Source organism: Salvelinus namaycush, chromosome 2, assembly GCF_016432855.1.
Source record: "Salvelinus namaycush isolate Seneca chromosome 2, SaNama_1.0, whole genome shotgun sequence".
Classification (NCBI taxonomy): domain Eukaryota; kingdom Metazoa; phylum Chordata; class Actinopteri; order Salmoniformes; family Salmonidae; genus Salvelinus; species Salvelinus namaycush.
Window position 1 is genome coordinate 52377710 of NC_052308.1, and position 27509 is coordinate 52405218.

General features: G+C 45.1%; 1 protein-coding gene across 1 annotated transcript in view; it reads right to left on the reverse strand.

The window, feature by feature from the left end:
- The window catches only part of LOC120064447 (solute carrier family 12 member 5-like), a 297254-nt gene that overhangs the window by 58502 nt on the left and 211243 nt on the right, over nucleotides 1–27509 (reverse strand). Inside the window, exons 5-6 of the mRNA XM_039015035.1 lie at nucleotides 1727–1781; nucleotides 942–1072 (exon numbers count right to left, since the gene is read on the reverse strand). Coding sequence (XP_038870963.1) covers nucleotides 942–1072; nucleotides 1727–1781 — 186 coding nt within the window. The remainder of the gene's footprint in view (nucleotides 1–941; nucleotides 1073–1726; nucleotides 1782–27509) is intronic.

Here is a 27509-nt window from a genome sequence, read left to right on the forward strand (position 1 = left end):
TTTAATATAGTACATTTTGTCAGATATGCCATTCCAATAAAGTATTCTTCTTCCATACCAATCAATCAATTTAAGACAATAGGAAAATAATAAGTGGAGCCGTATAACTTGGATGTTCATTACACTAGTGAAGTTGAGTTATCGTGTGGTGCAACGTACAATTGGGCCAAATCTCAAGCTTCAATGTGAACCGTTCGTCATTCTAAATATAGCTGCTTTTTGTGCTTCTATGGAGGGATAAACTAAATTCAAAGCAGCCTTCTCCAGATCCTCTCCTCACAATTCAGAGGGGTTTGTTATTCCACAATGGAAACTAATCAAGCTTTAACCCAGAAGACCAAATTAACCTCTAGGCTAGATCAGAATGTACAGATCCAGTCAAAGCCATCAAAGAAAAACCTAGATAGGGTGAATCTCAATTGTATTTCCTTGATTCATTGCGTCCTCTCTCCGCAACTTCTGTCAAAATGCATGGGAGGAAATGGCCTGAGTGGAGAAACCTCAGACCTCCTCCAATTCGTATTGAGAAGTGGCGGCAGTTTCAATTAATGGTCTTATTACTCAGCCAACGCCTAAGCTCTCCCTAATGCAGAATAGGGAGAGAAAGAATGAGTATGAAAAAAGAGAGGGAGGAGCGAGGAGGGGGGCAGACAAAGATGAAAGATCTTTATATTTATTATAATTCATTGTGGAGAAGAGAGGGAGGAAATAGCATCAAAGCAGAATGAGGACAGAGAGAGAGAGAGAGAGAGAGAGAGAGAGAGAGAGAGAGAGAGAGAGAGAGAGAGAGAGAGAGAGAGAGAGAGAGAGAGAGAGAGAGAGAGAGAGAGAGAGAGAGAGAGAGAGAGAGAGAGAGAGAGAGAGAGAGAGAGAGACCGACACAGACACAGACACAGACAGAGATGGATAGAAAGATAAGTATTTCACGCCCAGGATCTTACCAGTAAGAGTTCGATGGACCCCAGGATGTACATGGCCCCAGCGAACGTTGTCCCGAGGTAGAAACAAATGCCCACAGCACCCCCAAACTCAGGCCCCAGAGAACGGGAGATCATGTAGTAGGATCCTCCAGCTACAGACAACAAATAAATACAAACACTCTGTCAATGACATACTTTTTAATGAAATATTATATACAAACAGCATCTGCAACTGAATTGATTTGGAATGATATGGATTTGGAATGACATATGCCATTTTGCAGCATTGCCATCATTTTCAAATACAATTGCTTCTTTCAAAGCATCACTATATTTCACGTAATTTCCCTGAGTTTAAATATAAATGACCCAAACCCTGCTATTTCCAAATCAGAGCAGGGTCATGTTCATTAGGGCACGCCAAAGAAAAATGTTTTGCAACGGCAAACAAACATTTGCTTTTCTTAACGCACAGGTCCAGGCATAATAGCCGTGGGAAACGCGGTTGCTGTGGGTGCTGCAGCACCGTCTGATAAAACAGCTCAAGCCTGTAATTTCCTCTCACCTCTGCTCTAAGCCAATCAAGGGGCGAGTCAGCCAGTGTGAGACGTGATTATTGGATACCATCTCTAATCATATAAACATAGCTGTGTAAGGTTCATGTAGGGACCCAGGAGTCTGGACGTAACTAATATTATCGCGTTGCTAGGGCTACTGCACTGAATATGCATTTTGAGCCAAAAGGGAATTGAAGAGGAGGTACTATTCCCAACAGTGAACCCGGATGCCAACGCATGCTCACCCACCTGGCACTACTCCATTGGTAGCAATGGCACTCATTGAGATTGCAGTCAGCATGGTCTAAAGAGAGGGAGATGTGGAGAGAAGAGAACAGAGAGGGGAAATGGGATGTTAGTATTGTGTTACATTCAATCTGTTACACCCTACTTGACAGGATATTTCACATGTTTTTCAGGTGAAACACAAATGGGGGGAAAAAATCAAGTTGTCTATAGAGGACCTTGTTAGTTGATAAGAACAACAGTGAATTTAGATTTGAATATTCTAATGTTCATGACTGGAAGTTCGATAGAATAACAACCCAGTGGGCTGTCAACGAAAGAGTCAACAAGCGATCGACAAGGCACATCCTCCCGTCAAGCACATCAATCTGTCAGTTTGGCTTTGAGTCGAGATGTGATCAGATGCACCGTTAGGACATGGAACAATAAAGATCAACTGCGGGCAGACATTTACTAAAGAACCCAGAGTATGGCAGCAAGGTAAATGGAGTGTGTGTCTGTGTATATGACAGGGGAAGAGTGTGTATCTGAGAGAGAAACTGAGTGATTTACATGTGTTTAAGAGAGAGTGAGTAGTGAGGGAAAACTAGAGAGACATTTATGAGATTCAAATAAATCAAGTCATTAATATGTGTGTGTCTGAGAAAAAATATGGCTTCAACAGTAATAATATTTAATTAGCCGTGGTGTACTTCCTTAATGTCTATGTAGGGAGAGAGAGAGAGAGAGAGAGAGAGAGAGAGAGTGTCACGATCGTCTATGGGTGAGCGAGAGGACCAAGGCGCAGCGTGTGCAAAATACATTCTCTTTTATTTAGAGAAGGGAAAAACAAGCAACGAACACTATAACAAAAACGAAACAAAAAAACAACAAACGATCGTGAAGCTATAAACGTAAGTGCACACACAAGCTACAAACGTCCAACATAGACAATTACCCACATTAACCTAGTGCCTATGGCTGTCTTAAATATGGCTCCCAATCAGAGACAATTAATGACATCTGTCTCTGATTGAGAACCATTCAGGCAACCATAGACACAGCTAGACACCTACACTAAACACAAACCCATCTACTCTACTTAACCCCCTAAACCATACAACCACCCTAGACAATACAAAAACACATACCTTCCCCATGTCACACCCTGACCTAACTAAAATAATAAAGGAAACAAAGAATACTAAGGCCAGGGCGTGACAGTACCCCCCCCCCAAAGGTGCGGACTCCGGCCGCACAACCTGACATTGAAGGGGAGGGTCCGGGGTGGGCCTTATTATGGCGGCGGCTCGGGTGCGGGACGTGGCCCCCACTCCACCATTGTCAATACCCGCTTTGGTGGCGCCTCTGGAGCGAGTCCCGGACTGAAAACCATCCCAGAGGGCGCCACCGGACGGATGGGTAGCTCCGGACTGAGGGGTAGCTCCGGACTGAGGGACGGCAGCTCCGGACTGAGGGACGGCAGCTCCGGACTGAGGGACTGCAGCTCCGGACTGAGGGACTGCAGCTCCGGACTGAGGGACTGCAGCTCCGGACTGAGGGACTGCAGCTCCGGACTGAGGGACTGCAGCTCATGGTTGGCTGACGGATCTGGCTGCTCTTGGCTGGCTGACGGATCTGGCTGCTCATGGCTGGCTGACGGATCTGGCTGCTCATGGCTGGCTGACGGATCTGGCTCCTCATGGCTGGCTGACGGATCTGGCTGCTCATGGCTGGCTGACGGATCTGGCTGCTCATGGCTGGCTGACGGATCTGGCAGATCCTGGCTGACTGGCGGCTCTGGCAGATCCTGGCTGACTGGCGGCTCTGGCAGATCCTGGCTGACTGGCGGCTCTGGCAGATCCTGGCTGACTGGCGGCTCTGGCAGATCCTGGCTGACTGGCGGCTCTGGCAGATCCTGGCTGGCTGGCGGCTCTGGCAGATCCTGGCTGGTTGGCGGCTCTGGCAGATCCTGGCTGACTGGCGGCTCTAGCGGCTCCTGACTGACGAACGGCTCTGACGGCTCGGGACAGACGGGCGGCTCTAATGGCTCGGGACAGACGGATGGCTCAGATGGCGCTGGGCAGACGGATGGCTCAGATGGCGCTGGGCAGACGGATGGCTCAGATGGCGCTGGGCAGACGGATGGCTCAGATGGCGCTGGGCAGACGGATGGCTCAGATGGCGCTGGGCAGACGGATGGCTCAGATGGCGCTGGGCAGACGGATGGCTCAGATGGCGCTGGGCAGATGGATGGCTCAGATGGCGCTGGGCAGACGGGCAGTTCAGGCGCCGCTGGGCAGACGGCAGACTCTGGCCGGCTGAGGCGCACTGTAGGCCTGGTGCGTGGTGCCGGAACTGGTGGTACCGGGCTGGGGACACGCATCTCAGGGCTAGTGCGGGGAGCAGCAACAGGACGCACAGGACTCTGGAGAAGCACAGGAGGCTTGGTGCGTGGTGCCGGAACTGGTGGTACCGGGCTGGAGACACGCACCATAGGGCGAGTGCGTGGAGGAGGAACAGGGCTCTGGAGACACACTGGAAGCCTGGTGCGTGGTGTAGGCACTGGTGGTACTAGGCTGGGGCGGGGAGGTGGCGCCGGAAATACCGGACCGTGCAGGCGTACTGGCTCCCTTGAGCACTGAGCCTGCCCAACCTTACCTGGTTGTATGCTCCCCGTCGCCCGACCAGTGCGGGGAGGTGGAATAACCCGCACCGGGCTATGTAGGCGAACCGGGGACACCATGCGTAAGGCTGGTGCCATGTAAGCCGGCCCGAGGAGACGCACTGGTGGCCAGATGCGCTGGGCCGGCTTCATGACATCCGGCTCAATCCTCAATCTAGCCCTGCCAGTGCGGGGAGGTGGAATAACCCGCACCGGGCTATGAACACGTACAGGAGACACCATGCGCTCTACTGCGTAACACGGTGTCTGCCCGTACTCTCGCTCTCCACGGTAAGTACAGGGAGTATGCGCAGGTCTCCTACCTGACTTCGCCACACTCCCTTTTAGCCCCCCCCCCCCCAAGAAATTTTTGGGTTGTACTCGCGGGCTTCCAGCCTTGCTTCCGTGCTGCCTCCTCATATCGCCTCCTCTCGGCTTTAGCTGCCTCCAGCTCTTCACGAGGGAGGCGATATTCTCCCGGTTGTGCCCAAGGACCCTTTCCATCCAGTATCTCCTCCCATGTCCATGAATCCTTTGTGTATTGCTCCTGTTGCTGCTTTACACGCCGCTTGGTCCGATTCTGGTGGGTAATTCTGTCACGATCGTCTATGGGTGAGAGAGAGGACCAAGGCGCAGCGTGTGCAAAATACATTCTCTTTTATTTAGAGAAGGGAAAAACAAGCAACGAACACTATAACAAAAACGAAACAAAAAAACAACAAACGATCGTGAAGCTATAAACGTAAGTGCACACACAAGCTACAAACGTCCAACATAGACAATTACCCACATTAACCTAGTGCCTATGGCTGTCTTAAATATGGCTCCCAATCAGAGACAATTAATGACATCTGTCTCTGATTGAGAACCATTCAGGCAACCATAGACACAGCTAGACACCTACACTAAACACAAACCCATCTACTCTACTTAACCCCCTAAACCATACAACCACCCTAGACAATACAAAAACACATACCTTCCCCATGTCACACCCTGACCTAACTAAAATAATAAAGGAAACAAAGAATACTAAGGCCAGGGCGTGACAGAGAGAGAGAGATACACAGAGAGAGAGATACACAGAGAGAGAGAGATACACAGAGAGAGACATATACAGAGAGAGACATACACAGAGAGAGGCAGACCAACAAAGACAGAAAGAGATATAACCCAGAGGACAGAAAGAGAGAAGTTGTGTGTAATAACTAGCATGTGAGAGGATGGGGGTGGACGACGGTTAATGTTTCTTGTAAACACAAGTCTGTCTGGGTTCACAACAGTCTGCTCGACCGTGCCATATTACTCTCTTATCGGGTCATAATGAAGTAAGGCTCACTCTCTCTGAGGAGAGCAGATAAGACTAATTGTTTAAGTGGTTTATCTGATGTGGGCAGGCTGGAAAATTCGAGGACGAGGTAGTTTGAGGCCTAGTGAATCACTTGACACAGTTGTATGGGAACATTAAGAGAGGGAGATAGAGCACTTACTGACTGTGTCACCTGAGGAAACCTGTGAGGGACTCAATACTCGAGCCCTACATTGTAACGCTTTCTACTTTTATATAACGCTTTACACTGTATAAGCATGACAGGATGATATGAATGAGCGGAGCCAACGTCTTCAGCAATTGTTGAAATGTATAATATGAAATGGGTGGGACTCATATTTCGGGAGGAGCTACATGGGCCAGTGTGTGGTTCAGGAAATCACCAGAGTTCATTATGCAGCTTTTAGTAAGAGACCATCTCACATGCAGTAACACTACTTCAGCTCCTTGTCGTCAACTTCAAAAGACTTTGATGCTACCGGAAGCAGACATAACAAACCCCATCAGCAGACATAACAAGCCAGTTGGGATTGCAAAGAACATCCAAACAAACATTATTATGTCTGCAGAGGTATAAACATGGCAACTACTAACCATTTGCTCTTATGCATGTCAGTGCAATGGTTTAATGATTTGTCGCGGAATAATTATTGGTGCCTATGACTTTTAGGTGTCATATTACATATTTATGACTGCATTTAGAAGATGAGTCTTGGTGGGTTGAAATTAAGTGTTACTAACCCAAATCAAACATGACCACAGCATAAGTATGAGATGAAGGCATTATTCCTATATGTCTGGTTGACGGAAGTTGCCTAATCTCTTGTCTGATTCTGAGTCTGCTATAAATCAGGATTAGGAATTATTGTGTTCATAAAACTTCCTCTCAGTTTGTGTTGAATCTATTTTGGTTTGCAATGGCTTACTATTTAGTTTGTGGTCAACAAAGACATTATTTACTGAGAGACGAAGAACAGAGTGACAGCAACAATGATGCCCACATTCCAAATACCATATTGTCATGTGTGCTCCCTCTCCGGCCTCTAGGTCACCAGGCTGCTAGTTATGGCGCACACCTGTCACCATCGTTACGCGCACCTGCGCATCTTCAGACCCACCTGGAGTCCATCCCCTCCCTGATTACCTTCCCTATATATGTCACTCTCTTTGGTCTCTTCACCAGGCGTTATTGTTTCTGTTTCAGTTTCATGTCTGTGTGCTGTTAGTGTTTCTTGTTTTGTATTATGTTCCGTTTATTTTATTAAAACACTCACTCCCTGAGCTTGCTTCCCGACTCTCAGCGCACATCGTTACACATATTTTGATCAGCACGTGACAAGTGCAGCAGCCTCGTGGCTGAGCTCCTCTTCACTATGTAATTGTTGCCTCTTCGGTTTCGGAGAAAACATTCCCTTTCGTTTTTTGTGTAATACTGTAGCTATACGCTAGGCTACATCCTGTTGGTTTGTTTTGATCAGCTGCCAGAGATGACAGTATGGACAGTTTTCTGTGTCACGCCAAATAAATTGTACTTCGGCTGCTATGCAAATGACACTCAACTACTTTTCTCCTTCCCCCCTTCTGACACCCAGGTGGCGACATGCATCTCTGCGTGCCTGGCAGACCTCTCAGCTTGGATGTCGGCCCACCACCTCAAGCTCAAACTCGACAGGACGGAGCTGCTATTTGGCCTCCCTGCTCCAAACCTCTCCATCACAGTTGACAACTCTACGATGTCCCCTTTTCAGAGTGCAAAGAACCCATACTTTCGATCTCTGCAAACAGGTTCATGGTCTACAACCCTCCAACTCAACTCTGGACCTCGAAGCCAGTCCCACTGGGTTTTTTCATTGTTCCCTTCTCATCAGGGACTGATTTAGACCTGGGATACCAGGTGGGTGCAATTATCAGGTAGAACAGAAAACCAGCAGGCTCCGGACCTCGTAGGGTAAGAGTTGAATACCCCTGCTCGACAACATCTGTAGAGTATGACCTTTCCTCACGCCGGAAGTGATGCAGGCCCTAGTCCAGGCACTTATCATCTCCCGTCTGGACTACTGCAACTCTCTGTTGGCTGGGTAGAATACTGTACTACACACTGTACTTTCCCTTGATCATGTGTAGTAGTTACGATATAATTGTGTAGTACACTGGAACATTCTATACTACACACTGTAGTGTTCCTTGACTGTGTAGTGCTTACTATAGAATTTTGTAGCATACTGTAGTATAGTTTTTTCCCACTTAGGGGCCAAACAAAAATTCCAGGTACTACAGTAAAATATGTAGGAGCATATCCGACCAAAATGGTAGCACCGTAGAGCCCTGGAATGCACTAACTCTAAGTTGCTGTGGATAAGAGCATCTGCTAAATGACTAAAATGTAAATGTACAACTGTAATCGCTTTGCCTCCCAGTGACACAGTGGTCACATGACTACGTCATGATTTAGCAGCCACAAATAAATGCTCCACCCACTGGAACAGCTAACAGGGATCCAAATGAGAATTTTGACACAGACTTCAGGACTAAATTCATGCTTTGTTTATAAGAGAATCGTCAAGTTTATGTTTGGATTCTACTAAAGGAGGACTTTGGGAAGACGTTCGGTTGGTATTGTCAGTCCCAAAGGACACACGGATTGATGGGGATTACACATACAATTGTTGGAGCAATGACATTCATGTTATAAGCCTACAGACTGCATCACAGTGACGTTAGCTCATAAACCAAAGCCTTCCCAGAGAGCTGGTATTAAGAAATGAAGAGCTAGAGTAGGACTCCTAGTTAAGTGGGTTTACTAAAGATTCATCATGGTCCACACACACCAACACAGTCGTGAAGAGAGCATGAAAACGCCTCTTCCCCTCAGGAGCTGGAAAGATTTGGCATCCTCAAAATATTCTATAGCTGCACCAGTGAGAGCATCTTCATTGGCGGCATCACCGCTTGGTATGGAAACTGCTTGGCATCCGGCCGCAAGGCGCAACAAAGTGTAGTGCGTACGGCCCAGTACATCACTGGGGCCAAGCTCCCTGCCATCCAGACCTTTATACGAGGCGGTGTCAGAAGAAGGCCCTAAAAACTGTCAAAGACTCCAGCCACCCAAGCCATAGACTGTTCTCGTTCTACCGCATGGCGGTAGAAGTCTGGAACCAACAGGACCATGAGCATCTTCTATCCCCAAGGCATAAGACTGCAAAATACTATAGCTAGTTAAATAGTTAACCAAATAGCTACCTGGACTATCTGCATTGACCCTTTTTGCACTAACTTTTTTTAACTCATCACATATGCTGCTGCTACTGTTTATTATCTATCCTGTCACTTTATTCCTAGCTACATGTACATATCTTCCTCAATTACCTCGTACCCCTGCACATTGACTCAGTACTACTACCCCATGTATATAACCAAGTTATTTTTTACTCATTGTGTATTTATTATTACTTGTGTTATTACTTTTCTATAATTTCTATATTTCATTTCTCTCTGCATTGTTGGGAAGGGCCCGTAAGCATTTCAATGTTAATCTACACCTGTTGTTTACAAAGCATGTGAAGAATACATTTGATTTGTGGTAGCTAGACAGTGCATTATTAGAAATATGGTGGTGCAAAACCCCTAACATCAATTTGCTTGAAGAGAAGTCCTACATGGGTTTCATATTCCCTCAGCTAAGCCTACTATATTTATTTCTCAACTTTCTAATATTAAGCACATTGCTTCTCTTTACAACGGGAGTATAACCTAACTGCCTGGCATGAAAATGAACCACAGGAAAAGCGCCAAAATTCGCTATTTAAGTGCATAGGTGACATGTATTTTTTTCCTCTGACCCTGTTTCAAGACAGGTGCCTGATAATGGTCCATTTCACACAAACAGCGCCTTGCAAAAGTATTCATCCCCCTTAGCGTTTTTCCGATTTTTTTGCATCACAACCTATCATTTAAATGTATTTTTATTTGGATTTCATGTAATGGACATACACAAAATAGTCCAAATTGGTGAAGTGAAATGAAACAAATTACTTGTTTCAAAAAATTCAAAAAAATAAAAAACAGAAAAGTGGTACGTGCATATGTATTCACCCCCTTTGCTATGAAGCTCCTAAATAAGATCTGGTGCAACCAATTACCTTCAGATGTCACAATTAGTTAAATAAAGTCCACCTGTGTGCAAGTGTCACATGATCTGTCACATGATCTCAGTATATATACACATGTTCTGAAAAGCCCCAGAGTGTGCAACACCACTAAGCAAGGGGCACCACCAAGCAAGCTGCACCATGAAGACCAAGGTGCTCTCCAAACAGGTCAGGGACAAAGTTGTGGAGAAGTACAGATCAGGATTGGGTTATAAAAAAATATCAGAATCTTTGAATATCCCACGGAGCACCATTAAATCCATCCATAAAAAAATGGAAAGAATATGCACCACAACAAACCTGCCAAGAGAGGGCCGCCCACCTAAACTCACGGACCAGGCAAGGAGGGCATTAAATCAGAGAGGCAACAAAGAGACCAAAGATAACCCTGAAGGAGCTGCAAAGCTTCACAGCGGAGATTGGAGTATCTGTCCATAGGACCACTTTAAGCCGTACACTCCACAGAGCTGGGCTTTACGGAAGAGTGGCTAGAAAAAAGCCATTGCTTAAAGAAAAAAATAAGCAAACACGTTTGGTGTTCACCAAAAGGCATGTGGGAGACTCCCCAAACATATGGAAAAAGGTACTCTGGTCAGATGAGACTAAAATTGAGCTTTTTGGCCATAAAGGAAAACGCTATGTCTGGCGCAAACCCAACACCTCTCATCACCCCGAGAACAACATTCCCACAGTGAAGCATGGTGGTGGAAGCATCATGCTGTGGGGATGCTTTTCATCGACAGGGACTGGGAAACTGGTCAGATTTGAAGGAATGATGGATGGCGCTAAATACAGGGAAATTCTTGAGGGAAACCTGTTTCAGTCTTCCAGAGATTTGAGACTGGGATGGAGGTTCACCTTCCAGCAGGACAATGACCCTAAGCATACTGCTAAAGCAACACTCGAGTGGTTTAAGGGGAAACATTTAAATGTCTTGGAATGGCCTGGTCAAAGCCCAGACCTAAATCCAATTGAGAATTTGTGGTATGACTTAAAGATTGCTGTAAACCAGCGGAACCCATCCAACTTGAAGGAGCTGGAGCAGTTTGAGGGGGGTGAATAGTTATGCACGCTCAAGTTTTCTGTTTTTCTTGTCTTATTTCTTTGTTTTTGTTTGTTTCACACACAAAAAATATGTTGCATCTTCAAAGTGGTAGGCATGTTGTGTAAGTCAAATGATACAACCCCCCCAAAATCAATTTTAATTCCAGGTTGTAAGGCAACAAAATAGGATTCCAGGAGGGGTGAATACTTTTGCAAGCCACTGTATATTATTGAGTATATGTAAAGACAAAATTAAATAAAGATTAGTGTAATGGGTGACAATATTAGCCTATCACTTGTGAGTGATGCCCAGCTTAAGAATGAAACAGCGCATGCTTTTTTTGCGACTTTTTAAGTCATAGTCGCACACCTCATGTAGCCTAGCTCATAGGCCTATATGTTTTGTTAAGGTTAGTATCACAACTAAAGTGTCCAAATAGCTCATTAAAATTAAGCACATTAATCTGCTTTATAACGGGTGTAGAGCCAAACTGGCGAACATACACAGCGCGTGAGTTTAAAGTTTGGGGAAGATAATTTTCACCATAAAAATGCACCTTAAAGCGTTACATGCATCATCACATTAGTTGTCACTTTTGAGAAAGGTGTTTTCCTGCCAATGGAACACTTGCGCTTTAGCCTACTGCCCTGTGCACATTGCTGCGCTTATAATGTAAAGAAATAGCATAATAGTTTAGCAACATTTTAAGCTAAACGTTCTCATCTGTTGCATCAGGCTCATTGCTTAAAACAGTTTTTTGATGCTAGTGGTTGCCATAATTTGGGATCTATTGCATCCCACAACTGTCCCAGACTGTGTTTGGAATATTTATTTCTCACACAGAATAGAATAGGTCAACTTTTGTACTATAGGGGATAGTGGATTGACATAGGCTGGTGCTTTTGCTGTTTGTTAGGCAGACTCATCTTGTTGGCTGACGAAAAGTAAATGTGGACAATTCTTCCCAAATCTTCAATACGCTCCTCGGAATTGGATAAGGACGTGTGCAGTTGCGTCCTGCATGTCTTTCTTCACTTGTAGCCTGTGAGAAAGACCCGATCAGATGACAGAGAGTCATGTGAGTGAGAGGTGCTTCGGCACGCAGCCGGGAGAAGGGAATTATAATTATTATATTCAACCCAAGGGCACAATGGCCACTGGGCGCAAAAAGGCATGGAATTCTTTAGGGGGCATTACGGCCACAAAAAGGGGATGCCGCCGGGAAATTCGACACATTATAAAGTGCTTGTCAAAATGTGAATGAGAGACTGATGAAGTGCAAAAAAACAAAGCAGAGCTAATGCCTTTCATGCAACTTTTTTCTAATTATCATTAGAGTTGCATCATGCAGCCTTAGAATACAGTAATTGCCGTTCATTTGTAGTCCCAGTTTTAGGAGATTCAGGTAATATCCTTTCCAAAGGGCTTGTCCTATTGACTGATTCTCAGACTTTGCTGGCACCCTGAGACGCTACAGTACCAACACGTCCCCTGGCTAATAAACAAGACTCTAAAAATGACGATTACACAGCCATTTAATCTGCCAGTTCTGGATGAGACACAACACAACACCGCTCAGCAGGGAGAATAACCATGGGACGAGCTGGGAAGTGGTACACAGAGAGTCCGGAATAATTGCAAATCCACATGTCCCTAACAAGCTAAGTCATCGATTCCATAGCGTTGCCGACAAGAAAAGTCCATTGGATTGGGAGCCGAGTGCCTTTTTGTGTCTTTGTGCCTCTGTCTTCTGAACAGGAAGCTTTGTGAACACAAGCACTAGCCTCAATAGGGTCAAAATGATCTAGCTTCAGACTCCAATAGAGTGGAGTTCCGATTGATTGTATCGTCCAAATGAAACTACAACTCCTTTGAATGACTTTGCTGAAGTCGTGCTGAAATTGGTTTTGACAGGAAGTGGTTTGAACCTGCCCTGAGAAAGTGAACTATAGCCATCATTATATAAATGTACTAGACTTTTCAATGCCACAGAAGGGCAAGTTCATGGTCTCTATTGTAGAGTATACTGTACATCAGTCTATTGGAGCAGGTTCACTACTGACTGCATTGTCAGGTAAAGGTGAATAGAGATGTCTTCTGTTTTTAGACTTATTAGCAAACGTATGAGTGCTTAATTCCAAATCGACCCCTAACCCCTACATCCTAAGCACCCTCGTAGATCTGAGAGTTGGATAGATATCTATGCATTATAGTAATTGAGACTCTCACAACTCAAACGCTGGTTGAAAACAGTTTTCTGCCCCTCCCAAAATATAGAATTTGTAGATAATTGGCCCTCTTTCTGGGACTCACCCACAAACAGGACCAAGCCTGGCCTGTTGAGGAGTGACGGACTCTATCCTAGCTGGAGGGGTGCTCTCATCTTATCTACGAACATACACAGGGCTCTAACTCCCCTAGCTCCACAATGAGATAGGGTGCAAGCCAGGCAGCAGGCTGTTAGCCAGCCTGCCAGCTTAGTGGAGTCTGCCACTAGCACAGTCAGTGTAGTCAGCTCAGCTATCCCCATTGAGACCATGTCTGTGCCTCGACCTAGGTTGGGCAAAACTGAACATGGCGGTGTTCGCCTTAGCAATCTCACTGGAATAAAGACCTCCTCCATTCCTGCCATAATTGAAAGAGATTGTGATACCTCACATCTCAAAATAGGGCTACTTAATGTTAGATCCCTCACTTCCAAGGCAGTTATAGTCAATGAACTAATCAGTGATCATAATCTTGATGTGATTGGCCTGACTGAAACATAGCTTAAGCCTGATGAATTTACTGTGTTAAATGAGGCCTCACCTCCAGTTACACTAGTGACCATATCCCCCACGCATCCCGCAAAGGCCGAGGTGTTGCTAACATTTATGATAGCAAATTTCAATTTGCAAAAAGAACCTGACGTTTTCGTCTTTTGAGCTTCTAGTCATGAAATCTATGCAGCCTACTCAATCACTTTTTATAGCTACTGTTTACAGGGCTCCTGGGGCATATACAGCGTTCCTCACTGAGTTCCCTGAAGTCCTATCGGACCTTGTAGTCATGGCAGATAATATTCTAATTTTTGGTGACTTTAATATTCACATGGAAAAGTCCACGACCCAATCCAAAAGGCTTTCGGAGCCATCATCGACTCAGTGGGTTTTGTCCAACATGTCTCCGGACCTACTCACTGCCACAGTCATACTCTGAACCTAGTTTTGTCCCGTGGAATAAATGTTGTGGATCTTCTTTTTTCCTCATAATCCTGGACTATCGGACCACCATTTTATTACGTTTGCAATCATAATAATCTGCTCAGACCCCAACCAAGGATCATCAAAAGTTGTGCTATAAATTCTCGAACAACCCAAAGATTCCTAGATGCCCTTCCAGGCTCCCTCCGCCTACCCAAGGACATCAGAGTACAAAAATCAGTTAACCATCTAACTGAGGAACTCAATTTAACCTTGCACAATACCCTAGATGCAGTCGCACCCCTAAAGATCAAAAACATTTGTCATAAGAAACTAGCTCCCTGGTATATTGAAAATAGGCAGGGCTTTTTCTGGGTCTGCCTACCCATGTGAGAGACGCAGACTCGGTCTCAACTTTTAAGTCTTTATTGAAGACTCATCTCTTCAGTAGGTCCTATGATTGAGTGTAGTCTGGCCCAGGAGTGTGAAGGGGATTCACACTGGGATTCTCTGCCTCTAACCCTATTACAGGGGCTGAGTCACTGGCTTACTGATGCTCTTCCATGCCGTCCCTCGGAGGGGTGCGTCATTTGAGTGGGTTGAGTCACTGACGTGATCTTCCTGTCTGGGTTGGCGCCCCCCCTTGGGTTGTAGCGTGGCGGAGATCTTTGTGGGGTATACTCGGCCTTGTCTCAGGATGGTAAGTTGGTGGTTGAAGATATCCCTCTAGTGGTGTAGGGGCTGTGCTTTGGAAAAGTGGGTGGGGTTACATCCTGCCTGTTTGTCCCTGTCCGGGGGTATAGTCGGACGGGATCACAGTGTCTCCCGACCCCTCCTGTCTCAGCCTCCAGTATTTATGCTGCAGTAGTTTATGTGTCGGGGGCTAGGGTCAGTCTGTTATATCTGGAGTATTTCTCCTGTCTTATCTGGTGTCCTGTGTGAATTTAAGTATGCACTCTCTAATTCTTTCTTTCTTTCTCTCTTTCGGAGGACCTGAGCCCTAGGACCATGCCTCAGGACTACCTGGCCTGATGACTCCTTGATGTCCCCAGTCCACCTGGCCGTGCTGCTGCTCCAGTTTCAACTGTTCTGCCTGCGGCTATGGAACCCTGACCTGTTCACCGGACGTGCTACCTGTCCCAGACCTGCTGTTTTCAACTTTCTAGAGACAGCAGGAGCGGTAGAGATACTCTGAATGATCGGCTATGAAAACCCAACTGACATTTACTCCTGAGGTGCTGACCTGTTGCACTCTCTTATTATTATTTGACCTTGCTGGTCATCTATGAACATTTGAACATCTTGGCCATGTTCTGTTATAATCTCCACCCGGCACAGCCAGAAGAGGACTAGCCACCCCTCATAGTCTGGTTCCTCTCTAGGTTTCTTCCTAGGTTCTGGCCTTTCTAGGGTGTTTTTCCTAGCCACCGTGCTTCTACACCTGCATTGCTTGCTGTTTGGGGTTTTAGGCTGGGTTTCTGTACAGCACTTTGCGATATCAGCTGATGTAAGAAGGGCTTTATTAATACATTTGATTTGATTTGATCTTCTCTTCTAATTGGCTGGGTGAGAAATACCGCCATATCTAATCCTCTAAGATCTAGTGGCTAAGGAATAGGGGCTTCGGGTCAATTTGTAAATCAGAAATAGTTTTGCCTCAATGAGCTGCCAAGTTACTATGCAGTCAAATAACAAATTAGGAAATTGAATTAACACTTGTTTCAGCTATTATCCTTACTTTTCAACATGGGAAGGGGAACTTATTTTAAAAGAACAATCTGATTTGATGTTTATTTTCTTACCCAGATTGCATCTATTTCGCAGAAGGAGCACAGAACAAACCTATAGCCCAAATGCTAACTAGACTGTCTAATGTTTTGCAAGACAACACCATTTAATCTCAGGTTTGTTGTTGTCAATGTAAAACGCATAAGCCTCCACAGATACATGTCAACATCACTTTTCTCTAACAAGCTTTCCCAGATTGTGGCCATATTGCTAATGGTAATGCTCTCATATCATTACATCCTTTTAAGGGCTTTGTTACCATTGTATGCCTTTTCAGTCCTAATACTAAAGCCCCTGAAACAGATGTCATTATGGGTCCTTCCAACAAACCAACAACCATTGAATTAATGAGCAAGTACAATATGGTTGTTTGAGATTTAAGGATTGCATGTGAATTGTTTGACACAATTCCTTCTGATTCCTGCTTACAAGCAAAAACTAAAGCAGGGAGTACCAGTGACTCACTCAATACGGAAGTGGTCAGATGATGCAGACGCTAAGCTTCAGAACTTTTTTGCTAGCACAGACTAGAATATGTTCCAGGATTCTTCCGATGGCATTGAGGAGTACACCACATCAGCCACTGGCTTCATCAATAAGTTCATTGATGACGTCGTCCCCACAGCGATCGTATGTACATACCCCAACCAGAAGCCATGGATTACAGGCAGCATCCGCACTGAGCTATAGAGCAGAGCTGCCGCTTTCAAGGAGCAGGACTCTAACCCGGACGCTTATAAGAAATCCCCCTATGCCCTCCGATAAACCATCAAACAGGCAAAGCGTCAATACAGAACTAAGATTGAATCCTACTACACTGGCTCTGACGCTCGTCGGATGTGGCAGGGCTTGCAAACTATTACGGACTACAAAAGAAAGCACAGCCGTGAGCTGCCCAGTGACACGAGCATACCAGACAAGCATGCATGAGAGCACCAGCTGTGCCGGATGACTGTTTGATCACGCTCTCCGTAGCTGATGTGAGTAAGACGTTTAAACAGGTCAACATTCACAATGCCGCAGGGCCAGACGGATTACCAGGACGTGTACTTCGAGCATGCGCTGACCAACTGGCAAGTGTTTTCACTGACATTTTCAACCTCTCCCTGACCGAGTCTGTAATACCAACATGTTTCAAGCAGACCATCACCGCCCCAACAGATCCACAGATGACGCAATCTCTATTACACTCCACACTGCCCTTTCCCACCAGGACCAAAGAAACACCTACGTGAGAATGCTATTCATTGACTACAGCTCAGCGTTTAACACCATAGTGCCCTCAAAGCTCATCACTAAGCTAAGGACCCTGGGACTAAACACCTCCCTCTGCAACTGGATTCTGGACTTCCTGACAGGCCAGCCCAGATGGTAAGGGTAGGTAACAAAACATTTGTCACACTGATCATCAACATGGGGTCCCCTCAGGGGTGCGTGCTCTGTCCCCTCCTGTACCCCCTGTTCACCCATGACTGCATGGCCAAGCACAACTCCAACGCCATCATTACGTTTGCCCACACCACAACAGTGGTAGGCCTGATCACCGACAATGATGAGACAGCCTATTGTGAGGACCTCAACATGACAAAGACAAAGAAGATGATCATGGACTACAGGGCTGTAGTGGAGCAGGTTGAGATCTTCAAGTTCCTTGGTGTCCACATCACCAACGAACTATCATGGTCCAAACACACCAAGACAGTCGTGAAGAGGGCATGACAATGCCTATTCCCCCTCAGGAGACTGAAAAGATTTGGCATGGGTCCTCTGATTCAGAGAGTTGCGGGGGGCTGCCATAATAGACATCCATGGTGCACAGTGGGTTAACTGCCTTGTTTAGGGGCAAAACGGCAGATTGTTAACTTGTCAGCTCAGGGATTCAAACCAGCAACCTTTCAGTTACTGGCCCAACACTCTAACCACTAGGCTACCAAGTCTAGGTACAAAAGGCTTCTTAACAGCTTCAACCCCCAAGCTATAAGACTCCTGAACAGCTAATCAAATGGCTACCCGGACTATTTGCATTGACCCCCCACCCCCGTTTTTACACTGCTTCTACTCTATGTTTATTATCTATGCATAGTCACTTTACCTACATGTACATATTACTTTAATTACCTCAACTAACCTGTGCCCCCGCACATTGACTCCTTTCCAGTACCCTCTGTATATAGCCTCGTTACTGTTATTTTATTGTTGCTCTTTAATTGTTTGTTATTTTTCTATTTTATTTTTCTATTTTTTACTTCAGTTTATTTTAGTAAATACTTTCTTAACACTTATTTTTCTTAAAACTGCTTTTTTGGTTAAGGGCTTGTAAGTAAGCATTTCACTGTAAGGTGAATACCTCTTGTATTCGGTGCATATGACAAATACAATTTGGATTTGATTTGAAATGTATAAATGTTATTCAAAAAGGGTCATAAGCTGTTATTGTTCATTAACAAAATAATACATGTCTCTTCTACAACCTATGTGAAGCATTGATGAGGAAAGACATTTTCAATACTTTCGGATGTCAGCTGCCAGATTCGACGACAGCCGTGAGTTGGGGAGGAGTGAGCACTTTGGTTGCAGAGGTCAGGTTAGAGGAAGTGAGGAAGAAGAGATATCACTAAGGTTCTGTCTAGCAACAGAGATGCATTGGCTGTTCAGATGTGGAGGAGGAGACTCAGCATAGGAGAAAGGGTTAAATATCAGTGCTTGTGTGAATATGTATTTTGTCTTATGCAGCTGTATCGACCCAATGGGTGAATAAACTTGGTTTGAGCTTTATTAAGCGTCCGTGAGTATTAATAGGTTCATTTAGAAGGTTACCTAGCCAGTTATCGAGGTTACCTAGCCAGCTACACTTTCAAACAAAGTCAACAACGCAGCCACTGCTAGCTAGCCTACTTCACCAGCCAGCAGTACTGTATCATTTTAATAATTTTAGTCAATAAGATTTTTGCAACGTAAGCTTAACTTTCTGAACATTCGAACATTCGAGACGTGTAGTCCACTTGTCATTCCAATCTCCTTTGCATTAGCGTAGCCTCTTCTGTAGCCTGTCAACTATGTGTCTGTCTATCCCTGTTCTCTCCTCTCTGCACAGACCATACAAACGCTTCACACCGCGTGGCCGCTGCCACTCTAACCTGGTGGTCCCAGCGCGCACGACCCACGTGGAGTCCCAGGTCTCCGGCAGCCTCTGGAACTGCCGATCTGCGGCCAACAAGGCAGAGTTCATCTCAGCCTATGCTTCCCTCCAGTCCCTCGACTTCTTGGCACTGACGGAAACATGGATTACCACAGATAACACTGCTACTCCTACTGCTCTCTCCTCGTCTGCCCACGTGTTCTCGCACACCCCGAGAGCTTCTGGTCAGCGGGGTGGTGGCACTGGGATCCTCATCTCTCCCAAGTGGACATTCTCTCTTTCTCCCCTGACCCATCTGTCTATCGCCTCCTTTGAATTCCATGCTGTCACAGTTACCAGCCCTTTCAAGCTTAACATCCTTATCATTTATCGCCCTCCAGGTTCCCTTGGAGAGTTCATCAATGAGCTTGACGCCTTGATAAGTTCCTTTCCTGAGGATGGCTCACCTCTCACAGTTCTGGGTGACTTTAACCTCCCCACGTCTACCTTTGACTCATTCCTCTCTGCCTCCTTCTTTCCACTCCTCTCCTCTTTTGACCTCACCCTCTCACCTTCCCCCCCTACTCACAAGGCAGGCAATACGCTTGACCTCATCTTTACTAGATGCTGTTCTTCCACTAATCTCATTGCAACTCCCCTCCAAGTCTCCGACCACTACCTTGTATCCTTTTCCCTCTCGCTCTCATCCAACACTTCCCACTCTGCCCCTACTCGGATGGTATCGCGCCGTCCCAACCTTCGCTCTCTCTCCCCCGCTACTCTCTCCTCTTCCATCCTATCATCTCTTCCCTCTGCTCAAACCTTCTCCAACCTATCTCCTGATTCTGCCCCCTCAACCCTCCTCTCCTCCCTTTCTGCATCCTTTAACTCTCTATGTCCCCTATCCTCCAGGCCGGCTCGGTCCTCCCCTCCTGCTCCGTGGCTCGACGACTCATTGCGAGCTCACAGAACAGGGCTCAGGGCAGCCGAGCGGAAATGGAGGAAAACTCGCCTCCCTGCGGACCTGGCATCCTTTCACTCCCTCCTCTCTACATTTTCCTCTTCTGTCTCTGCTGCTAAAGCCACTTTCTACCACTCTAAATTCCAAGCATCTGCCTCTAACCCTAGGAAGCTCTTTGCCACCTTCTCCTCCCTCCTGAATCCTCCCCCCCCCCCCTCCTCCCTCTCTGCGGATGACTTCGTCAACCATTTTGAAAAGAAGGTCGACGACATCCGATCCTCGTTTGCTAAGTCAAACGACACCGCTGGTTCTGCTCACACTGCCCTACCCTGTGCTTTGACCTCTTTCTCCCCTCTCTCTCCAGATGAAATCTCGCGTCTTGTGACGGCCAGCCGCCCAACAACCTGCCCGCTTGACCCTATCCCCTCCTCTCTTCTCCAGACCATTTCCGGAGACCTCCTCCCTTACCTCACCTCGCTCATCAACTCATCCTTGACCGCTGGCTACGTCCCTTCCGTCTTCAAGAGAGCGAGAGTTGCACCCCTTCTGAAAAAACCTACACTCGATCCCTCAGATGTCAACAACTACAGACCAGTATCCCTTCTTTCTTTTCTCTCCAAAACTCTTGAACGTGCCGTCCTTGGCCAGCTCTCCTGCTATCTCTCTCAGAATGACCTTCTTGATCCAAATCAGTCAGGTTTCAAGACTAGTCATTCAACTGAGACTGCTCTTCTCTGTGTCACGGAGGCGCTCCGCACTGCTAAAGCTAACTCTCTCTCCTCTGCTCTCATCCTTCTAGACCTATCGGCTGCCTTTGATACTGTGAACCATCAGATCCTCCTCTCCACCCTCTCCGAGTTGGGCATCTCCGGCGCGGCCCACGCTTGGATTGCGTCCTACCTGACAGGTCGCTCCTACCAGGTGGCGTGGCGAGAATCTGTCTCCGCACCACGTGCTCTCACCACTGGTGTCCCCCAGGGCTCTGTTCTAGGCCCTCTCCTATTCTCGCTATACACCAAGTCACTTGGTTCTGTCATATCCTCACATGGTCTCTCCTATCATTGCTATGCAGACGACACACAATTAATCTTCTCCTTTCCCCCTTCTGATAACCAGGTGGCGAATCACATCTCTGCATGTCTGGCAGACATATCAGTGTGGATGACGGATCACCACCTCAAGCTGAACCTCGGCAAGACGGAGCTGCTCTTCCTCCCGGGGAAGGACTGCCCGTTCCATGATCTCGCCATCACGGTCGACAACTCCATTGTGTCCTCCTCCCAGAGTGCTAAGAACCTTGGCGTGATCCTGGACAACACCCTGTCGTTCTCAACTAACATCAAGGCGGTGACCCGTTCCTGTAGGTTCATGCTCTACAACATTCGCAGAGTACGACCCTGCCTCACACAGGAAGCGGCGCAGGTCCTAATCCAGGCACTTGTCATCTCCCGTCTGGATTACTGCAACTCGCTGTTGGCTGGGCTCCCTGCCTGTGCCATTAAACCCCTACAACTCATCCAGAACGCCGCAGCCCGTCTGGTGTTCAACCTTCCCAAGTTCTCTCACGTCACCCCGCTCCTCCGCTCTCTCCACTGGCTTCCAGTTGAAGCTCGCATCCGCTACAAGACCATGGTTTTTGCCTACGGAGCTGTGAGGGGAACGGCACCTCCGTACCTTCAGGCTCTGATCAGGCCCTACACCCAAACAAGGGCACTGCGTTCATCCACCTCTGGCCTGCTCGCCTCCCTACCTCTGAGGAAGTACAGTTCCCGCTCAGCCCAGTCAAAACTGTTCGCTGCTCTGGCACCCCAATGGTGGAACAAACTCCCTCACGACGCCAGGTCAGCGGAGTCAATCACCACCTTCCGGAGACACCTGAAACCCCACCTCTTTAAGGAATACCTAGGATAGGATAAAGTAATCCTTCTAACCCCCCCCCTTAAAAGATTTAGATGCACTATTGTAAAGTGGTTGTTCCACTGGATATCATAAGGTGAATGCACCAATTTGTAAGTCGCTCTGGATAAGAGCGTCTGCTAAATGACTTAAATGTAAATGTAAATGTAGAACCTAACACTAGTCAATCACCAAACATTTATGTCGAAAATCCAACGATAAAGGCATGAAGTAATTCGCTAAATTTTTTAAATCTGTGTTGCGCTGTTGGCGGTAGGTGTACTTGATTCAGAAACCCTGCGCACCAGGTAGGCAAAGTTTTCCCATTTTTTCCCATTTAATTGGTCTGAAAAGACAAACTCTGCCTACCCTGCGGACTGGGAGATCTGTGGCTAAATCAAGTGCCCCTACTGCGCTGGCCAATCGGACACCTCAAATCACTGTGGCTTCCGGGATCCCAGTCACAGCAAAGTTTGATACTAGCCAGAGAGAGACTGTCAAAGAAAACAGCAAAGAGATCCTGCTTTTATGAGTGAGTTCATGTATACATTTTATTCAGCACTGTCAACACTGTTTTTATTCATCACTATTACAAAACATACTTCCACTCACCGCTGCAGCTGCAATGAATGAGTAGCCAAGTGTATCAATAACTCTGCGTTTTTTATTAGCAGCTTGTCGTGCCTATTTTAATATCAAGGAGTATTTCACTGTCCTTTGGAAACATATCTCTTGTCATGTTCCCACAACCTAAAGAAATTTTGTTTTATTAAAGATTATAAAAAAATGTGTTCTGGGAATGTTCTTGTATCATCAAGTGAAGGTTTTTTTTACACCCTAAAAGAAACATTGTATAATCATCTGCACAACTGGACAGCTTTTGTGTTTTGGGAACATATCTTTTGTGATGTTCCCCACAATGTTCCAAACAGATTGCTCCCACAACCTAATGAAACATTCTGGGAACCAGGTCCTACCAGGACGACACTTCACTTATTACAGGGTTTATACACGTTCATACAGACAGATTTCATGTAGTCCGATCTTGAGTTAATTGTTTGTGGCAAATAGTTCAATATAACAGGCAGGAGTGAGTACACAAGGAGTGAGTACACAGGAGTGAGTACACCATTTGTATTGGGTTTATCTACTGATGGCCTGTATACATCCGGAAAGACACATGGTTGGTTTTATATATTTTTTACTCTGCCTGCAAATACGCTGGATGCTTCAGAATCCATTGAAGAGCTTGAAGGATTCATTGACGAGAGATACTTACAAGCTCAAAGAAACATGTTGCAGGTTTCGGAAGGTTCAAGTGCTGTTTCAGACAACAAATACAATCAACAAAACAAACCAAAGCCAAATTGGCCAAGCAGTATCAACGATGGCACCAAACCATCCCCAAGCAAGAGGGTGGGGAGAGGTTCATGGAGATGGATGTTGACTTGCTGAAATCCATCAATTAAAGGCTTGCCAAACTTGATCTCATGGATATACTACAAGAAGACATCAATGCATTATGTACCAGTCTAGAATTCAGCCAATGTCAGGTTGATGATCTGAGGAAAGAGAACAGAGCTGAAAGGTACTGTAGACTCTATTCATGGCAAAGTGGAGGTGGTGCAAAGGGAAAACAAATAACTTAAAGAAAGAAACCTTGCTTGATGTACAGGGTCGATCAATGCGGGACAATCTCATCTTCTCAGGTATACCTGAGAATGACAACAGCAGAGACTGTGAGGATGCTGTCCGAGACTTTATGTCAACTCAACTGAAACTTCCCACAGATGCGTAATGTCACTTTCTCCAAAGTCCATAGAATGGGTAAGGCCTCTGGGAATAGGCCCTGGGCTATTATTGAATGTTTTGAACATTTTAAGAAAAAGGAAATGACGAAGAGTAGGCGCAGAGAACTCAGAGACACTGCTTTTGGAATGAATGATCACTTCCCCATAGAGATCAATGAAAGGGAAAAAAACTGTATCCCATCCTGAAAGAAAAGCGTTGCCTAAACCAACAAGTCTTCTTGGTGATGGATAAACTTTACATCAACGGGCAACTGTATCGGGACTCTAGAGTAACTCCCTGGCTATTTTAATGCAACTGTATCGGGACTCTAGAGTAACTCCCTGGCTATTTTAATCCAACTGTATTGGGACTCTAGAGTAATTCCCTGGCTATTTTAATCCAACTGTATCGGGACTCTAGAGTAACTCCCTGGCTATTTTAATCCAACTGTATCGGGACTCTAGAGTAACTCCCTGGCTATTTTAATCCAATGTTCAAATCTGAGTTTGTGTGCTTTAGTGTATAATGACAACTTAAACTATAACGAATACATGCTCTATTGATCTTCCCTTGACAAGGAAAGGTCTGCATATAGCTCAAGTTACGCACTCTATGTAGCCTTCCTAACAAAATACATAAGGTTTTAAAGTTGGTCAACATAAATAATATTTTAGCTTTAACCGAAAGAGCATTTGGATGCATGGGCAAATTGGGGGCAAATTAACATTCATGGATATAGTCTACTTAGAAGGGACAGAAATAGGAATGGTGTTGGTGTAACATTGTACATTCAGAATCATATACCTTATAAAATGAGGGATGACCTTAATGTATGTCAAGTAGAGGCATTATGGGCTCAAGTAGATCTGCCTCACCAGACACCCATATTGGTAGGATGTGTGTATAGACCTCTTAGCTCTAAGGTGTTGTCACACCCTGGCCATAGAGAGGCTTTTATTCTCTATTTTGGTTAGGCCAGGGTGTGACTAGGGTGGGCATTCTAGTGTCTTTATTTCTATGTTTTCTATTTCTTTGTTTTTGGCCGAGTGTGGTTCCCAATCAGAGGCAGCTGTCTATCGTTGTCTCTGATTGGTTAATCATACTTAGGCAGCCTTTTTCCCACCTGTGTTTTGTGGGTAGTTATTTTCTGTTTAGTCTCTGTTACCTGACAGAACTGTTCGCTTTCGTTTTGTTACTTTGTTCAAGTGTTTCTTTGATAAATAAAATCATGAACACTTTCCACGCTGCGCTTTGGTCCACTCCTTCCGACGACAGGCGTTACATGTGTCTTATCTGGATGACAAATGCACTGGGTTTGACCAGGCCACAGATAGTAACAGAGATGTACAGTATTCATCTGGGGTGATTTCAATATAAATTGGAAGGATCGTTATAATTCAAATATAACTAAATTAATGAGATATGCCGAGAGTTGTGGTTTGAAACACATGGTTAATGACACTACTAGATTATCAACTAAGTTTGGTCACCGTTCAGAAACGTGCATTGATCTGATCTTCTGTAATATACCATTGCAATGCTTAAAGGCCAGATCAATGCCAGTAGCCTGGACCTAATATTGTGACCACCACCATGAACACCAAGGTTCCAAAGAAACCCACAAGGATTGTGGTCAAGAGAAATCTTTTAACATTTAATCATGAGTAATTTCAAAATGATTTGGCTGCTGTAACCTGGGAGCTGATTTATCTAGAGGATTATTTAAATCACTGGGGTAATGGACCATCATGTAAGAAAGAGTACAGTTTGGGCTTGTCCATCTCCATGGATTGATGATGAACTGGGTGAGGCATCATATGGCAAAAGTCTTAGCAGCCAAATATAAACAGGGAATTGATGAACATAATTATAGAACACTACCTAATAATGCAGTTAATTTAATCATATGAAAACTTTTTTTTTTATTACAAAAATGCATTTATTGATTGTAAAAATTATTCAAAAAAGGTATGGAATACAATTAAGGGCTTACTTAACTGGGTACATCTATCTCAAGGGTACATCTATCTCATCATGCCCATCTAGTGTGGAGCTTGATGGGAGAAAATAACAAAACTAGCTGATATTGCCAAAAAAATTCCAGATTATTTTTTACAAAGAAAACAAATTTACTGAGAGATAATGTAAACACCCATTCTTCCAAACATGCTGTTGTCCACGATTGATGATCGTATTATGAGCAAAAAAACCTGCTCTGTTAGTCTACCATTGGTGTCAGTAGAGGAAGTGTTAAAACTATTGAAGTCATTACCCAATGGTAAATCTACGGGTTATATGATTTTATGGAAAATGTTTTACTTCGTTATGCTGCTCCCCAGATTGCAGCTTCACTGAAATACATATGACATCGATCACTGGAAAAGGGGAATTTTCCAAATGTATGAAGCATGCTAAGCTGTGTCCAATCCCGAAAGACAGCAAAGAACCCATTACTCCTGCCAATAGTCGACCAATCAGTCTACTCCCTTCACTTAGTAAGATATTGGAGGGTATTGTGTGTAGACAAACATGGGAGTACATGTAAAATAATGATATGATCACAGCCAATCAGCAAGCATATCGCAAAAACCATTCCACTACCACTACATTGGTTGACATGCCTGACCAGTGGCTCAGTGCTATGGATAATGGCAGGTTTGTGGGTTTACTATTTTTAGATTTCAGTGCAGCATGTGATTTAGTGGATAATTAAATCTTTTTGACAAAATTATTGCATTATGGGTTTAAGGAGGCAGCTTTGCTATCTAACTGAGAGGAAACAGTCCACCTATATCAATGGGTTGTTTTCTTCCCCTCATGCTTTAAACTGTGGAATACCGCAGGGCAGCTGCCTTGGGCCTCTTCTTTACTTAAAATATACCAACAACCTTCCTTATGCCTTATCTGAAACTCAAGATACTATATTTGCAGATGATACTACAATTTATACAGCAAGATAATCGGTTCAACTGGTACAGCAAGCTCTACAAGTAGATCTGGGAAACATCAGAGAGTGGGTTTGCCGGAACAAACTTGTTTTGAACGCCAAGAAAACCAAGGTTATATTGGTCTGTTCCACAAGGAAAAGGCCAACACAACATAGGATGTGATTAAGCATGAGGGGAGTACAAATTGAGGAAGTGGCAGAAACCAAACTACTAGAGGTGCAGCAAGACAACTGCGTATCATGGTCATCTCAAATAACTAATCTCTAAAAAATAAGTTTAAAAAAATGCTTTTATGATCATAAGGATAGCTAAATATTTACCGGGAAAAATTCTTAACCAAATAACCCAAACATTAATTGGGAGTCAGGTGAACTATTGGTCTGGGGGAAAGCATCAGCAAGTGAGATTAGGAAGCAAGGGTTGTTTTAAGGTGGAGATATGATTACTCTGTTGAAGTCATTCACAATGGTCTTGGGTGGTCATCAATCAACAAGACACAGTGCATTTGGAAAGTACTCAGACCTCTTCCCTTTTTCCACACTTTATTAAATATAACATTTTCCTCACCAATCTACACACAATACCCCATAAGGACAAAGTGAAAACAGGTTTTTCGAAAATTTTGCAAAAATAACAATGAAATACCGTATTTCCATAAATATTCAGACCCTTTGCTATGAGACTCGAAATTGAGCTCAGGTGCATCCTGTTTCCATTGATCATCCTTGAGATGTTTCTACAACTTGATTGGAGTCCACCTGTGGTAAATTCAATTGATTGGGCATGATTTGGAAAGTCACACAGCTGTCTATAAAGGGTCCCACAGTTGAAATTGCATGTCAGGAAAAAAAACAAGCCATGAGGTCAAAGGAATTCTACGTAGAGCTCCGAGACAGGATTGTGTCGAGGCACAGATCTGGGGAAAGGTACCAAAA